This window comes from Sarcophilus harrisii, chromosome 6 (assembly GCF_902635505.1).
Source record: "Sarcophilus harrisii chromosome 6, mSarHar1.11, whole genome shotgun sequence".
NCBI classification, from domain to species: domain Eukaryota; kingdom Metazoa; phylum Chordata; class Mammalia; order Dasyuromorphia; family Dasyuridae; genus Sarcophilus; species Sarcophilus harrisii.
Window position 1 is genome coordinate 37981763 of NC_045431.1, and position 16146 is coordinate 37997908.

Sequence of the window (16146 nt, forward strand, 5' to 3'; positions counted from 1 at the left end):
GTCAGATTTTAAATCGCATCCTCCTGACTCAGAACTAGTGCTCTATCCACTGCCTCACCTAACTGCCCCTCGTTATACTTAGCATAAACTAAGATAATCATATGACTCCCAGAAAGTCCTTCTGTGGGCAAAGGAACCATTTTTCTGGATTATCTGCTCCACTGGCCTTAATGACTCAAATTCAACTATGTATATTCTTCTTCTCTTGTGCAGGTGTAATAATGAAACTTCATGGACACTCTTGGCCAGCAACATGTCCGATATAATCACACAGAAACACGATAGTAGCGTGGTGAAGAGCCAAGTGACCTTCGACAAAATTGAAGACACCATGGCCGTACGATGCCTAGCGAAGAACTCGCTTGGGACAGTGAGCCGGGAACTGAAGCTCGTGGCTCCTGGTGAGTTAGGTGGCGCTCGGTTAGTGGAAACATGAATAGCCTCGAGCAGCCCACTCTTCTTCTCTAATGAATCTTATGGAATTGGGGGAAGGAGGGTTATTGGCTGGAGTCTCAGCTTTCATCTCCCATTCCCAAGCATTCCCTGAGTTGACAAAGCTTTTTTCCTGGCAGTGTAGTAGGGTTTATGGGTAATAGTTCCATCTGAGAAAATGGAGATCCAAGGCGGCCAAATGACTTGTATGATTTGTAAAGCCAATTGGTGTCAGAGCTTGGTTTGCAAGGCCAGTTTTGTACCTTTTGTTGCCACCTGAATGCAGCTTGAAAATTTTGTGAAATATTTTAGTCACTTCTTTCATTTTTGATGATTTCTTTGCCACTGGCAGAATTAAAATTTTTTGGAATTCTTATTTAAAAAATGCTCAAGACTTAAAGACACAGGTCTCTACCACATATACACATAGCTTTGCAACAGCACAGAGATTAAAAGTAACCAGGGTCAAGATTATTAGGAAAAACTCTAAACTAATAGCATGATCAAGTGGCAGTTTTATTGGATACTTGGTACAGAGCAGGAATTCAAGCTAATTTAAAATGAGCTGAGGAGTATGCAAAAGGGTTATCTCCTTTTCTTTCTCTTTTCCTTTTTTTTCTCCTCCTCTTTTTCCTTCTTCCTCTCTTTTCCTCACTTTCTCTCCTCTCTTTTCCTCTCCCCTTCCTCTCTTTTTCTCTTTCTTCTCTCTTTAAGGGTTAGGGGAAGAGCAAAAGGCACTATAAAATCATGCACTTTCTGGATTTGTGTTGTGGGAACTCCACAAGAGGGACTTGTTCCTTGAAGTGTCTCTGTTGGAAGAACCCTGAAAGAAGAACCTTATGGGAGCCTAATGAATAAAATCTGACTCCTTCCAACTTTGGTTTCTTATTGTCAATCCATGATGTTCCTACCTTATTAGGATAAAGGGTTGGAGGGGAGGATGGGATGATGGAGAGTATTACAATAGGAAGAACTTCATAAAGAGGCTGAAGGTTGAAGAATGTGGGTTCTTGTTTATTTCTTACATATGGGAAATGAGCAAAAAAATAAAATGGGTGGACAAAAACCTTTTGGCTTCCTTCTATAGCTTACATAAGCAGGAAGTCAAGGGATCTTCCAAAAAAGAAGTGACAAAGGTCCATGAGGAAATTCTAAGTAAATTTCTCCTTATTCTTCAGCTATTCGTTCAGAATTGACAGTGGCTGCCTCGGTCCTTGTGTTACTAGTGATTGTCATCTTTTCCCTCATTATCCTGATTGTCATATGGAAACAGGTGAGTATCAGTAACAGAACAGCCCAGCTAATGATGCTACATATAAATATAAATATTCTTTTCTACTAATCTACCAACTTCTAAAGTGGTTCTCCCTTTCAATTGCAGAAACCGAGGTATGAAATTCGATGGAGAGTTATTGAGTCCATTAGCCCTGATGGCCACGAGTACATTTATGTGGATCCAATGCAACTGCCTTATGATTCAAGATGGGAGTTTCCTAGAGATGGGCTAGTCCTTGGTATGTGTTTTCTTTGCCTGACATCTTAACATTCCTGGGATTGAGAAAGAGCTTTGATATTTCATGGGGTCATAGATCAAGACATGGAAAGGAAACTAGTCTAAACCTTTCCCTTTACACTTGAAAAGATAAAGACCCAAGAGATAAATAAATTGACCAATGTGTCTCACAGGTAGTAATCAGAAGAGGAGGTATGTTTTGATTTTAGACTTTATAGGATTTTCCACTATATTCCTTGAAGCTATGAGGGGAAGTAAGTCCTCCTAGGCAAGATACGGGAAAAGCCTGGCTGGATACTGCTGTGGAAATTTGCTTTCAGAAAGATCCATGTTATTGAATCACAGCAGTAATTTTTTTTTTCATCATGTTGCCAAGCAAATTATAGTTAAAGAAATTCAGACAAAGGAAAAAGACTCTGTGGAGGCCTGGCAAAACATCTATCCGATGGCTTTTCATTGGGAATAACAGAAAATGAAGCAAAATATATTTCTGTAACTAAAACGGAACAGATGATATACAAATGAAGGCAACCACTAAAGATATTTTGATCCAATACATTCTGAACATTTTTATGTTCCTTCTGTCAAAAAAAAATTATGGGATTTTTCTAAGTAAGAAAAATTAAAACAGCCAATATGAAAGCTAAAACTCATTACCAACTTTCCATTTCAAACTTGTGATTAGATGAAGTAAAAACACTTTAATCCAGGGAGAATATGTTTTTATCAAATTGTGAATGAAAGAATGTAGAACGTCAGAAAGCCTCACTGTGAAAGCTATTGGTGCTACCATCAGTATTTGGCTAGTACTTAATGTGAAGATACTAAATGAATCTTGTACATTGATCTTGTTTGCAACATTTATGAATCACATGCTGAATTTAATTTTGACCCTCCATAGCTGCTTGATCCAATCTTAAATACTGCATTCTAAGTGGTCCCATCTTCAAACAAAGCTCTCAGGAAACAAATTCTCTCTATAGATGGATGGATGGACGGATGGATGCTTGGATGAATGGATGGATGATAGATAAATAGAATGACAGATAAGCACAGCACAATAATTAGGTAATTTTGTGCCCATGGCAAAGAAGATAAAAACTGCACCTCCTTATTCTTATTTGAATATTTGTTAGATCACCTTTATATATATTTATCCACATCAGGCATGTTCTGATTGAGAGAGTGGAGTTGCATTTTCTGTTCCCTCATCTTTGTGCATCAAAGGAAAATATATCACTTTCTTCACCTTTGTTATAATTCTGATTGAGGAAGTTGAAAATTAATGAAAATATGGGGAAAAAATGAATTTAAATTCACAGAAGTAAAATGCTGATTGAGTTTGTAGCAACCCCAATAACATGGGTAATTATGCTGATGCCAGTTCAATTAAGCATTGATATGTAGCTTTATTCAGATAATTTTCCAATTTAAAACTTCCCTCTACAGAAATTTGGGTTCAAAATCTTTTCTATATAAAATCTAAGTTGAATTGGAGCTAATTATTCATAACAATGCTGGAATTGCAACTGTTAGAACTGAACATACTATTAAAGTTAATGGCTAAAGATAGTACTGTGTTTCAATAAAGGAATCCCTTAGATTCCATTATTCTAAGACAGGCGAGGGGCTAATGGATCACCTTAATCATTCTGGGATTGGGGGTCCCTTGTTCATTCTTCTTTGGTTCTTTCAATGAGACTAACTCGGGGGCTTGATAGATAGATGGATGTCTTAATACACTCTAATTTCTTTTTCCCCCATTTCCCCCATATTTTCTCTGCTAGCCTAATTCTCCTATGTAGAGTATTCATCTGACTCCTCCTTTTAAATTTCAACTTCCAATCGACCTCAGTAGGGATTTTATTTACCAAGGAAAAAGAGTTAAGAACAAAAAGCAGATATAGAGTTTTTTATTATTATTATTATTATAGTAACTTTTTATTGACAGAACCCATGCCAGGGTAATTTTTTTTTTACAACATTATCCCTTGCACTCACTTCTGTTCCGATTTTTCCCTCCCACCCTCCACCCCCTCCCCTAGATGGCAAGCAGTCCTATATATGTTGAATATGTCCTAGTATATCCTAGATACAATGTATGTGTGCAGATCCAAACAGTTTTCTTGTTGCACAGGGAGAATTGGATTCAGAAGGTAGAAATAACCCGGGAAGAAAAACAAAAATGCAAACAGTTTACATTCATTTCCCAGTGTTTTTTCTTTGCGTGTAGCTGCTTCTGTCCATCATTGATCAATTCAAACTGAATTAGGTCTCTTTGTCAAAGAAATCCACTTCCGTCAGAATACATCTTCATACAGTATTGTAGTTGACGTATATAATGATCTCTTGGTTAAAAGCAGATATAGAGTTACTGAAAGCTCATATATTAACCGATCAGTCAAAGCTGGCCAACATTGAACTTCCTAAGCGAGTCCTGTGTTTTTCATACTACCAGATCTTTGTAACTCCATGATCTTTGACATTTCAGGAACCCGCATTTCCTAAATCTCTAAAGAATTTCCTTCTTTTAGGAAACTTTGCCCCTATACTGACCTAGTATCAGAAGTTAGATCATAACTCATTTTTTCTAATTGTGAGCAGACTACCATGAATATTTGTCAACAATTCTTCCAAAGTTTACAAAGAAGACCATTTTTTACACTCTATTAATCTACATTTTATTTTTGTGAATTTAAATTCTTGGCATTAATTTAGATGTGGGGAGGGGAAAGGGTGGATAGATTACTGCCTGATGGTCATATCCATATGTTTCCATGGTCTTTTGAGCTAGTAATGGTTTTTACATTTTAAAATACAATAGCAATATAGGTTGTAGTTTGCTTAATTCCTGTCTGGAATAATAAGATATTACTCTATTAAATCTATAAGAATTTAAATAGCCACTAGAGAATCATAGATGCAGATAGTTTTAGGTCCAATATATTTTAAAATGTCAATTTATCAACTAGGTAAATATGAGATGTCAAGTACTGTGAAGGTGCTTTTTTCTTAAAGGCAAAAATATATGACAACTCCTGTCCTCAAGCAGCTAACCATATCACAAACACTCAGAGAACAAGACAGCATGTGATAAAGTGCTAAGTAGATAAGATTATTCACATTTATAAACAGATTCTTTTTTATTGGATTTGTTTAAATAGCAAGTTCTGCAGGCATTTAAAATGCAATTGATGATGGATGGAGAGAGAGAGAAAGAGAGAGAGAGATGGATGAATATGTCATCCATCTCTCTATCTATATATCTATCTGTCTATCTTAGTACAAATACATCTTTATGTAAAGCAAAGTACACTTGACCAGAAGCCCTTGAATGCCTATTGATCTTTTCACCATTGGAAACTTCCCTTTTAGCCTATAAGCTCTTCCAGGGTGTGGAAATCACCCCTTTCACTTTTCTCCATGGTGATTAGCATAATCCTATATACATCCTGTGAAGTGGGTGGGGAGTGGATGCATATATTGGAGGAAGTCAGTGTCTTCTTGAAATTGTGCATGAATATTTATTAAAAATGAATAGGATTTTTTGAGGGGAATTGTTATTAAAGAAAAAGGTGGGGAAATTTAGAGAAACAGAAAACATAGACTCTCTTGACAGTAAGAGTATAAGTAAGATCACTATTATATTTTTGTGAAGAAAAACAGGTGTAGGGAGAACTAGAGAACTTTTTGAAGGATGCACATGAAGGTGCTTGATGAATGAGAAGTAGCTAAGGTCGGTCTATGGAAGCTTGACTCGATGAGATAACTTGTAGAGCTATAACTGGATATTTTCCCTTGGGACAAAAATTGTTCATCAGGGAGGCAGTGGATGAGAAAAGGGACACTCTGATACTTGTCCCCTTGTATTTGGGAAAGAACTTGCCATCTAAGAGGAATACCATGTCAGTAGGACCTTGAATAATTTCCCTGAATGGGGTTTCAGCCTGGTGATGAGTTGAAATGGGAGGTGACAGTCACCACAGGGAGCATAGTTTCAGCATTCTGAGGAAAAGCCCCATTTGTCCCAGCCAGTCACAGCTCTTATGCTGTAATGCCGTCGGTAATGACTGTAGTCTCATTTCTCTCTGTTGTCTTTTCCTTGCTAATGCCATATGATTAAAGTAATTATTCTAATGCTTTTCTCTAAGGCCTCCGTTCTGTTTTTGACATAAGATGTTGGAGGAATAATTATGTTCACTCACATCACTTACACATTTGGGAACGCTGAAGGGTAGTAAATAAAGCTAAGGTGATGTGTCTGTAACACTTGACTGAACCAATTATTTATGTTTCCTTTAGGCCGAATCCTGGGCTCAGGTGCGTTTGGAAAAGTGGTCGAAGGGACTGCATACGGATTAAGCCGTTCCCAGCCTGTGATGAAGGTGGCCGTGAAAATGCTAAAACGTAAATATGGCAGCATTAAAAAATATATATACTTTTAGCTTGCTTCCAACATCATGAAAATAATATAGGAAAATTTAATCATTAAATCAGTCTGAACATTATAGTAGTTACTTCCAAATCTCAGGAGTCTTTTTTTTCCTCAGAGCATTCCTTTTTTGGCAAATTTATCAACATTTTGAAGCCAGTGTTTCATAAAAATAAAAGAAAACATTGCTGTACATCGTACATTTTAAGGAAACTTATTTTATTTAGATGAGTATATTGTAGTACTGATCATTGATTCACCATATCTTAGTTGGAAAAGTATTAATTTTCTCTTTTTTAACCATTCTTTTTTATTTTTTGGATATTTTATATCTTATATTCACTAAGGTGATCAGAGAAAATCAATGAAATGAAATTTGAATATATTAATTTTTCTATTATTATACTTGTTAAAAGTTGAGGAAGGAAGATAAAAAGTTTTAATGTCTTCTAATACCCCAATGGTTCTATGAGTTCATCAATTTTCTTATTCCCTCTAATGAAGCAGATTGTAATACATCCTTGTTTGTCCTTCCTCTGTGTCCTCCTATACATTTGCCTCAGGGGAACCACCTAGGGCATGCTGGGAACCTGGGACCAGAAGATCACATCATATTTATTATTTTTAATGTATTTCGTTTATTTTGGTTGTCTTCTTCCTCCTTTACTTCATCTCCATCAATATCATGAAACATCAGGAGTTTATTTAAATGATTTCTCTTTACCACAAAGGTTAGGGATTGGATACCTAGCTTCCCTCTCCCTCCAAAGACATCCTTAAATTGAACTTTTGTCCAGTCCCTCTCTAGACAGCGTATAAATAAAACAGTGCAAGATGACAGGATTAATGCATTTTTTGACTTTAATGATATAGTATGGGTCTTTTGCAAGCAGAGAAGATTATAGTTCAACCTAAATGATGTGCTTTACTTCTCAACAGCCACAGCCAGATCCAGTGAAAAACAGGCCCTCATGTCAGAACTCAAGATTATGACTCACCTGGGACCTCATTTAAATATTGTAAATCTTCTAGGAGCCTGTACCAAGTCAGGTAGGCTTGAGGATCTGGGAGCAAATATTTTGTCTGTGATTTTGAAAGCGATCAAATGTGGCAATCCCCTCCCCACCTCCCTTCTCTCCCTCTTCCCCCCAACTTACACACACATACACATACACACACTCTCTCTCTCTCTCTCTCTCTCTCTCTCTCTCTCTCTCTGTCTCTCTCTCTGTCTCTCTCTCTCACACACACATACCCTATACACATACATATACCAACATGCGCACACACACGCAGCACAGTCACACAATGCACGCACACATACATACACCCCCCATTAAATGAGTGTTTCTTTATGGGTTGAAAGAAGTCTTATAAGATATGTTAAAGTTCTACTGTCTTGGAGCAAAAACCAGAGTATTGCCTCAAGAAATCATTATTTGGTACTTTTTTTTGGTTCTAAAAATTGTTCTTCATTGTTAATCATTCTCAACTTCTCTCTTGTTCTTCTAGGTCCCATTTATATCATCACTGAATATTGCTTCTATGGGGATTTGGTCAACTATCTGCATAAGAACAGAGACAATTTCCTGAGCCACCATCCAGAGAAGGCAAAGAAAGAGCTAGATATCTTTGGGATGAATTCAGCTGATGAAAGCACAAGGAGGTGAGGGATGACAAAGAGTATTAAATGCTCACCGATTTGTAAGTCTTTTCAGATTGAGAGTATAGATACCATTATTAGCTTATCTGCCAACAAAATTTGGATCACGGATCCATGACTGTTCCAAGCTAGTCTGTCCAGTTGGAATGGACCGATCCTTCCAAGTCATGTGTCGATCATGGCATCATACGGAAAACTTTGACTGATTTGAATAGACTTTATAGCTAGAATGTTTCTTGGAGCCACTTGACTATTGCCACTTAAAGATGACTTAAGTTCTGTCAAATGTAGTGTGGCTAAGGAAGCACAACAGAAGCTAGTTATAACTTGGGGTGTCGAGTTCCACGGCCAGCTGTTACTGGATTTCCTTGCCAGGGACATTTAGTCTCTTTGTGCCTTCGAGTCTACAGTGGGGCCAAGAGAAGTGATGCTCTTTGTAGAAGCATAGATCCATGACCAGATGTGAAGTGCCCTGAAATGCCAAGTGAGGGTTCATTGAGTCCTCTCTGTACTTAAGAATATCCTTTTAGTGGACAGCTGTGTGTAGGATGCTAAATGTTGTTTTCATCAACAACATGATAGAGAGTTTTTGTCACTGACCTGTTGGAGGGGATGATTGGGTCACATTTACTTTTATGTTTTTACAGCTATGTCATTTTATCCTTCGAAAACAATGGGGATTATATGGACATGAAGCAAGCCGATACCACACAGTATGTTCCCATGCTGGAAAGGAAACAGGGCTCGAAATATTCAGATATTCAAAGATCGATGTATGACCGACCAGCATCATACAAAAAGAAATCTGTGTCAGGTAAATGGGAAAAGGGCCTTCTGCAGTTACTTTGAATATAGTAATCTTCCCATATATAAATGGCAGCTTTCTGGATAAATGATCACCCTGGTTAGTAGTGATGATTAGCTTTCATTATTTGATCTTAACTGAATTGGACCTTAGTTTTCCCATCCATTAAAATAGATAATACAAAAAAAAATGAATAATACAATACTGACATACCCCAGAGAATTTTAAACATGATAATAAAAAAACACTCAGGATTTTTAGCTGTTATGGTATAATAATAAATATTACTTATTTTATATATTTATATAACATTTAAAAGCTTACAAAATGCTTTACATGCATCTCTTTATTTGAGTCTCATGTAGAAGTCTATATTTGTAAAATTTGCAAGACAAAATACCCACATAATATTTTCTATTTCTCCACTTTCACAAACTTGACTTCTGGATGCCAAATGATTGAATTTATAACCCCCTCTTAAAAATGATTCTAGGATAATGATGGAGGCCAGCACTTCCTTCTCTATGCTTCCAAGGCAGAGCTGGTAGTCCTGGCTCTAAGTGTTAGGAGAACCTGAGTCACTCTAAATCCTAGACTAAGTTGGCAGTGAGAGGCTGCTTTTACAGACTTCAGTTCGCCAGCAGAAATCAGTACATGGCTGGAGTTTTCTTTTCTCATTCCTGAAAAATTTCAATGGAGGATTAGGAACTGTTGACACAGTTCTTTCTCCTTCTTCCTTGAAAATTCTTAGAATATTCCAAGTCATACTAGCTGGAAAAAAATGGATAAATTTCAACCACACCAAAACTTAACACAGATTTGAGGATTGCTATCATTTCTAAATTGATATTTAATTTTTTTTTTTTTACAAAATATGGAAAGAGGAAGATATGAACCAAATACCATGAAAATAGCACTTTTAGTTTGTAGTGTTTTTTTTGGCCTGGAAACTTGTCTTCATTGGGGTAATTGTATATTTCCTTTCTGTCTTCTTTGGGGGGTAAGAGTAATTGGGAAGTATTTCATAACCAAGACTGAAGAAGAAATTTGAGAATTGGATGGATATTAAATGTTTGTAGAATATTAACTTAATTTCTTTTTTTTTTTTTTTTTTGCTGAGGCAATTGGGGTTAAGTGACTTGTCCAGAGTCACACAGCTAGGAAATGTTAAGTGTCTAAGACCAGATTTGAACTCAGGTCCTCCTGACTTCAGGACTGGTGCTCTACCCACTGCACTACCTACTTGCCCAGTAACTTAGCCTTTCTTAAGAGGAACTTTAGATTGACCCTAGTAACTAGGAGACATTTTTGTAATGACTTTCTCTGGAGAGGGAATCTAAATATTCTTTCTGTAGGAAGAATGTCTTCCTTCATCTCTGTTACTTAGCCTATTTAGTCATTGAAATTGTCCCTAATAATTTCACTTATATCATGACAGATCCAGAAGTCAAAAACCTCCTTTCAGATGACGGCTCCGAAGGTCTCAGTCTCTTGGATCTGTTGAGCTTCACTTACCAAGTTGCCCGAGGAATGGAGTTTTTGGCTTCAAAAAATGTAAGTATTTTCAAGAGAACAGGGTACATACGATGAGTATCCAGTCTTGAGCTGGGGATAGAGGTGAGCCTTTAGGGGAAGGGCAAAGAGAATCCAGATAAAAGAAGTTAATTTATTTTTCCTATAGAGAGAAAGTTACTATACAGATCAAGGTACAGGTAGAAAGGGAATTCTTGATCTGTTCATCTCCCATTAATTTTTATAGCTATCTCACTCATCCCCATTGACCTTAGTATCTATCATGAAAACCATAGTAAGTTGAGGCTCTTCTGCTTTCTTTGACATAGTAGATAGTCTTTTTTTTTTTTTTCCTGAGGCAATTGGGGTTAAGTGACTTCCCACAGTCACATATCTCGGAAGTGTTAAGTGTCTGAGACCAGATTTGAACTCGGGTCCCCCTGACTTCAGGACTAGTGCTCTATCCACTGCACCATCTTGCTGCCCTAGCCCTTTTTGAAGTTAGGGGCATGGTTAGAATTGAGAATAAAGTAGTAATATTCTTAGCTCATTTCATGAACCAAACCTTCATGGTGAACCTGTTTTTACAGTGTGTTCACCGTGACCTGGCTGCTCGCAATGTGCTTCTGGCTCAAGGAAAAATCGTGAAGATCTGTGACTTTGGCCTGGCCAGAGACATCATGCATGATTCCAACTATGTGTCCAAGGGCAGTGTAAGTATCTGGTCCATTAAATTGGTCTCTCCCTTTCTCTTTAGAAATTGCCAGAATACAGACCCCAGCTCTTCAGGACAACTAAAGATAGTGATTTCATGTTGGAAATAGAGTTCCCCTGGGCCCAGCAGAATGGATTAAGACATGACTTTATGCCATGATCTGTTCATTTCTGTCATGTTCACAAATGACTTCATTCTTATAGCTAAGTAGGCTCTCTGGCAATTCACGTGGGTGGTGCTATGCCAAAAACCATGGATAGAGGATGTCATTTTGTTTCTGCAGCCATATATTATCTATTCAAGTAGAATAGAGAAAGTCCTTGGCTAAAACAGATGCCTTGCAAATTAATTCTTTTTGAAGAGGAATTAACATGTTACATGGGGAAAAGTTCTCAGCTGCATGTCAGAAGTTCTGAGTTTACATCATAACTTTTAATAGTACCCATGTTATTTTGGGCAAGCCCAGTTTGCGTCTTGGTTTTCTCATCCTTGAAAGGATAAATTGTACTAGATGATTTCTGAGGTTCTCTCCAATTTGTGACTATTTTAGGGTTAGGGTATATGTCTGAAGAGAGCACATAACATTTGGCACAGTGACTCAATGTAATTTGGTTTTCTGGTGGAACAGTCTGGACACTACAATTCCAACTTTGATTTTGGATAAGTCACTTGACTTTTGTAGAGTTTATATTTTTCTTGTGATCTAATAAAAATAATTATCTATGTCGTTAAACCCTCCTCCCCCCAGCAACATTAACGAGAATTAGTAAGATAACATAGAAACTTTGATGTCTTTAGTGGGATCTATTCAGGAGACCAGATCATTCCTCTACAATTAGGCTCTCATATTACCAAGAGTCCTCAATGCTCCCTCTGACCCTTCTCTAAAAGTACAAAAGTAAGCCTGGTATATGAATGCACCTACAATCTCTGCTATTTGAGACTGAGGCTGGTGGATTTCTTGAGCTAAAGAGTTGTGCTACAATGGGCTAAATCAGTTGGTTGATATTTACCCAAAAGTCCTTGGGTACATTGCCAGTTGCTCAGTTTTCTCATTTTAGGCTCAAATATGCCATTGGGGATTTTTTTCCTTTGGAGAAAGGGGTTAAGGGTGAAGATTAGATATAGTATACCCCAAGATCCAGACCTTTTTTTTGATGTTTGATCATTTTTACAGAAAATTTTTTAATATAAAAAAATTATTAGAAGAAATGAAGTCCTGGGAGGATAAAAGGAGAGGAGTATATAGGTATAAAAGCAAAAAACAAAAATCCCCCTCCCAAAAAAACTCCCAAACCCTAGCAACTTAAAAAAAGGGAAATGAAAGTTGGGGGAATTAAGTATTCTTCAAAATGAATTCTTTGTAGCAGAAAGTACATTTTTCAGAGTCCTAACTGGTTATAGGAGAGGATTAGTTTAAAAATTCTCAAAATACCTAACAAAAAAGAAATCTCATTTCTATTATTGCCCTTTATCTCATCTCAGGTAGTAAAAACATTGTATTGTCTTGTGATTTGATTTGATTTTTTTTAATATGCATACATCTCTTCTCTTTGTCTTTCTTTGATACAGACTTTTCTGCCAGTGAAGTGGATGGCTCCTGAAAGTATCTTTGACAATCTGTATACCACGCTGAGCGACGTCTGGTCTTATGGCATCCTGCTGTGGGAGATTTTTTCTCTTGGTATGTGCCTGAAACAACTCATTAATGAACTTGTACTTGCAAGTATTCCTTCTGTCCTTGAGGCAGTTCAGCAGGGAAATGTCAGGGTGTTACAAATACAAGATGGCAGATCATGATAAATCAGAACAAAGATTGTCTTCTGAGGCCATTTCACAAGGAGTGGGTCCACAGGTTCATCCATCAGAAAAAGAAGCGACTTATTCCTCCGCATGCCCTCAGATCATTAAAGACACCAGATAGATTCTCATTTTCGTACGCTGTGTTTCTGAGATAGTGGCTCCTAATCAGATTTGTAGGAGACTGTTTTTAGCAATAATGTGTGGAAAGATGCCCCCATTTTCCCCCTAATTTTCCCCCTTTTGTGGTATACACTGACCATATCTATTCACCGCTTACCTTTTGGCTCTTGATTTTTGAGTTAAATGAGGATCTCATAGGGATAATGATTTCTTCCTCTCTTTATAAGACACTGAAACAGTTCTAGAGCTGAAATGGAACCCCAGAGGTCACATAGTTTAGTCTTCTTATTTTATAGATGAGGAAACAGTTCCAGACAGTGCCCATGGTCACCCAGTGAGCGATTAGAACTTAAGTCTTTTGATCCCTAGCCAATTCTGGAATAGCAGGGAAATGGAGAATGAAGGTTCTGATTCACTTTCCTCTTCAATATTTTGCAGTAAATGCTTCTCAGTCAGTCAATACAGAATTTTTGTCACGAACCCAGAACTGCACGGTGCCATGTATCATGTTCCTTGACCACAAAGAGATACAATTTAGATAAGACTAAGCCGCATGAAAGAAATATTTAAGAGGCTAATGCTACACTCAATGATACAATAAACATTAAGTACTTACTGTGTGTTAGACTCTGTGTTCAGTGCTTGAGCTACTAAGGCAGAAATAAATAGTCTTTGTTCTTGCTTTCTGTCAGTGATTTAAAAGGATTTCAGAAAGAAAGAAATGTAGATTGAAATAATCAGTCATAGACCATTTGAACTGGCCCCTTGAAAGGCAAGTGGTGTAAAAAGGTAGAATTTCTTACAGATTCCCTTGTTGTTCTAATAGAATGGTGAAAAAAAAGTTTTCTTTTCCCTTAATTGCCCAAATTTCCCTTCTTCTCTTATATAATACATGGTAGCATCTCACAATGCCAGTTTATCTTGGATAATCTGGGAAGCACAGTTGTGTCTACACACAAAAATGGACTGAGGCAGTATTGAAACCTTTCAAAGCTTAAATCCCAGTTTTTCTTCCAAGTATTTTAAGGTTTTAGGTGAAAATGTTTTTTTTCCCCTTTTCATTTATTTAAATTATTTTCTTAGTTCTCTGATTCTATAAATGTAAAACACACAATTCAACAATGTTGGGGTTTCTTTCAAAATGGTTACCATTAGAACTCTTTGCCTGCAGACATGATGTTCTTTTTGCCTTCTCTTTTTCAGGTTTCAGGTTTTTCAGGTTTCAAGTTTAACTCTTAAACTTTCAGGTTTAAGTTTCAGGTTTCAAGTCAGAATGCTTATAGTCATTATGAGTTACAAAGTGGGCATCAGTAATCATGTGGACTGATATTATCAGAACTCTCTTTCCAGGCTAGTTCAGACAAGATGGAGAGGACCAGAGCCCTCTTGGTGTCTTTCTTATTCATTCTTTCCTATCTGAAAAGTCAAATGTTATTTTTCTCCCTTTCCTTACATACTTTTCTGGTCAGTAGAGGGAGCCATTACCAGGTCTTGTGGGATGAAATCCAGGCCTCATTGGCAATCCCAAGGGATTGCCAAACCCAAATGGGACATCATTTGATTTACTGTCCAATCAGTCAGCAGCAACTTAGAAAACCTTTAGGATCATTCCTATTGGCCAGGTCACTAAAGCTATTTTCTGTTGTTTCTGTTCACAAGTGAGCTTTTTATTTAGAAATATGAATGGTGTTCAAGTTATGGTACAGGAACACATTACTTCAATTAGGATTTTTTTTAAGAGTGGGGATTTGAATTAATTCCAAATAGTTTAGAATTTGATCAGTTATATTCCCAATATAGACCTAGCACCACCAGTGTGATAAATTGTGTAAGTACCACTGTTTCCTACAGTGCTTAAACAAATACCCTTCGTCCTTGTTTGGTAATGTTATTTTGGGGATGTTTTTGTGTTTAGGAGGCACACCCTATCCTGGAATGATGGTGGATTCTACTTTCTATAATAAAATCAAAAGTGGATACCGCATGGCCAAACCCGACCACGCCACCAGTGAAGTGTAAGCTTTCTCTGAATCTGTGGTTGGGCGTCTCTTGCCTTTGGGGCTGCAACTAGGGTGGGGACTGGCTCTGTTTCTCCTTTTCACACTGGTTTCCATTCCTTCTTTAGTTACGAGATCATGGTGAAGTGCTGGAATAGTGAGCCCGAGAAGAGACCTTCCTTCTACCACCTGAGTGAGATTGTGGAAAACCTGCTTCCTGGCCAGTATAAGAAGGTTTGTCTCTCAGCAATCTGGGCAGGCTACGAATGGGTCTCCTCGGGGATTGGGGAAGGAGAGAAATTCAAGCAAGCACAATAATAACTGACATTTTAGGCTATTTTAAGGTTTGTAAAGCCCCTCAGCTATATTGTCTCATTTGGCCTTCCTAACCACAGTGGGAAAAGTGGAAGATAACAGGGTCACAGAACCTGGCTTTAAATCACTTATAACCTTGGTGACCTTGGGAAAAACTTTGAACCCATCTCTAAGCTTTTGATTCCTCATCTGAAAATAAGGGAGTTTCAATAGGATCTGGATTTCTTAAATTTTTTCCACTCGTGATCCTTTTTTCTCCCTTTTTAAATTAAAGCTTTTTATTTTCAGAATATATACATGGATGATTTTCAACATTCACCCTTACAAATTCTTGTGTTCTAAATTTTTCCCTCCCTTCCTCTCACCCCTTTCTCAGATGGCAAGTAATCCAATACATGTTAAACATGTGCAATTCTTCTATACATATTTCCATAAATATTATGATTTTTTTTATTAAAGCTTTTTATTTTCAAAACATATGCATGGATAATTTTTCAACATTGATCCTTGCATAGCCTTGTGTTCCAAATTTTTCCCTCCTTCCCCTCACTTCTTCCCCTAGATGGCAAGTAATCCAATACATGTTAAACATGTTAAAATATATGTTAAATCCAATATGTGTATACATATTTATACAGTTATCTGCACAAGAAAAATCAGATCAAAAAGAAAAAAAAGAGAAAGAAAATAAAATGCAAGTGAACAACAACAAAAAGAGTGAGAATGTTACGTTGTGGTCCACACTCAGTTCCCACTATCCTCTCTGGGTGTAGATGGCTCTCTTCATCACGAGATTATTGGAACTGGCCTCAATCATCTCATTGCTGGAAAGAGTCACA

The 16146-nt window shown here is 37.2% G+C and overlaps 1 protein-coding gene across 4 annotated transcripts in view; it reads left to right on the forward strand.

The window, feature by feature from the left end:
- Positions 1-16146, forward strand: part of PDGFRA (platelet derived growth factor receptor alpha) — a 45862-nt gene that overhangs the window by 25710 nt on the left and 4006 nt on the right. For all 4 annotated transcript variants that reach the window (XM_023506004.2, XM_003773248.3, XM_031942610.1 and 1 more), the window contains exons 10-21: positions 214-401; positions 1611-1705; positions 1814-1946; positions 6248-6352; positions 7317-7427; positions 7890-8043; positions 8688-8854; positions 10284-10399; positions 10948-11070; positions 12645-12756; positions 14911-15010; positions 15121-15226. In XM_023506004.2, coding sequence (XP_023361772.1) covers positions 214-401; positions 1611-1705; positions 1814-1946; positions 6248-6352; positions 7317-7427; positions 7890-8043; positions 8688-8854; positions 10284-10399; positions 10948-11070; positions 12645-12756; positions 14911-15010; positions 15121-15226 — 1510 coding nt within the window. The remainder of the gene's footprint in view (positions 1-213; positions 402-1610; positions 1706-1813; positions 1947-6247; positions 6353-7316; positions 7428-7889; positions 8044-8687; positions 8855-10283; positions 10400-10947; positions 11071-12644; positions 12757-14910; positions 15011-15120; positions 15227-16146) is intronic.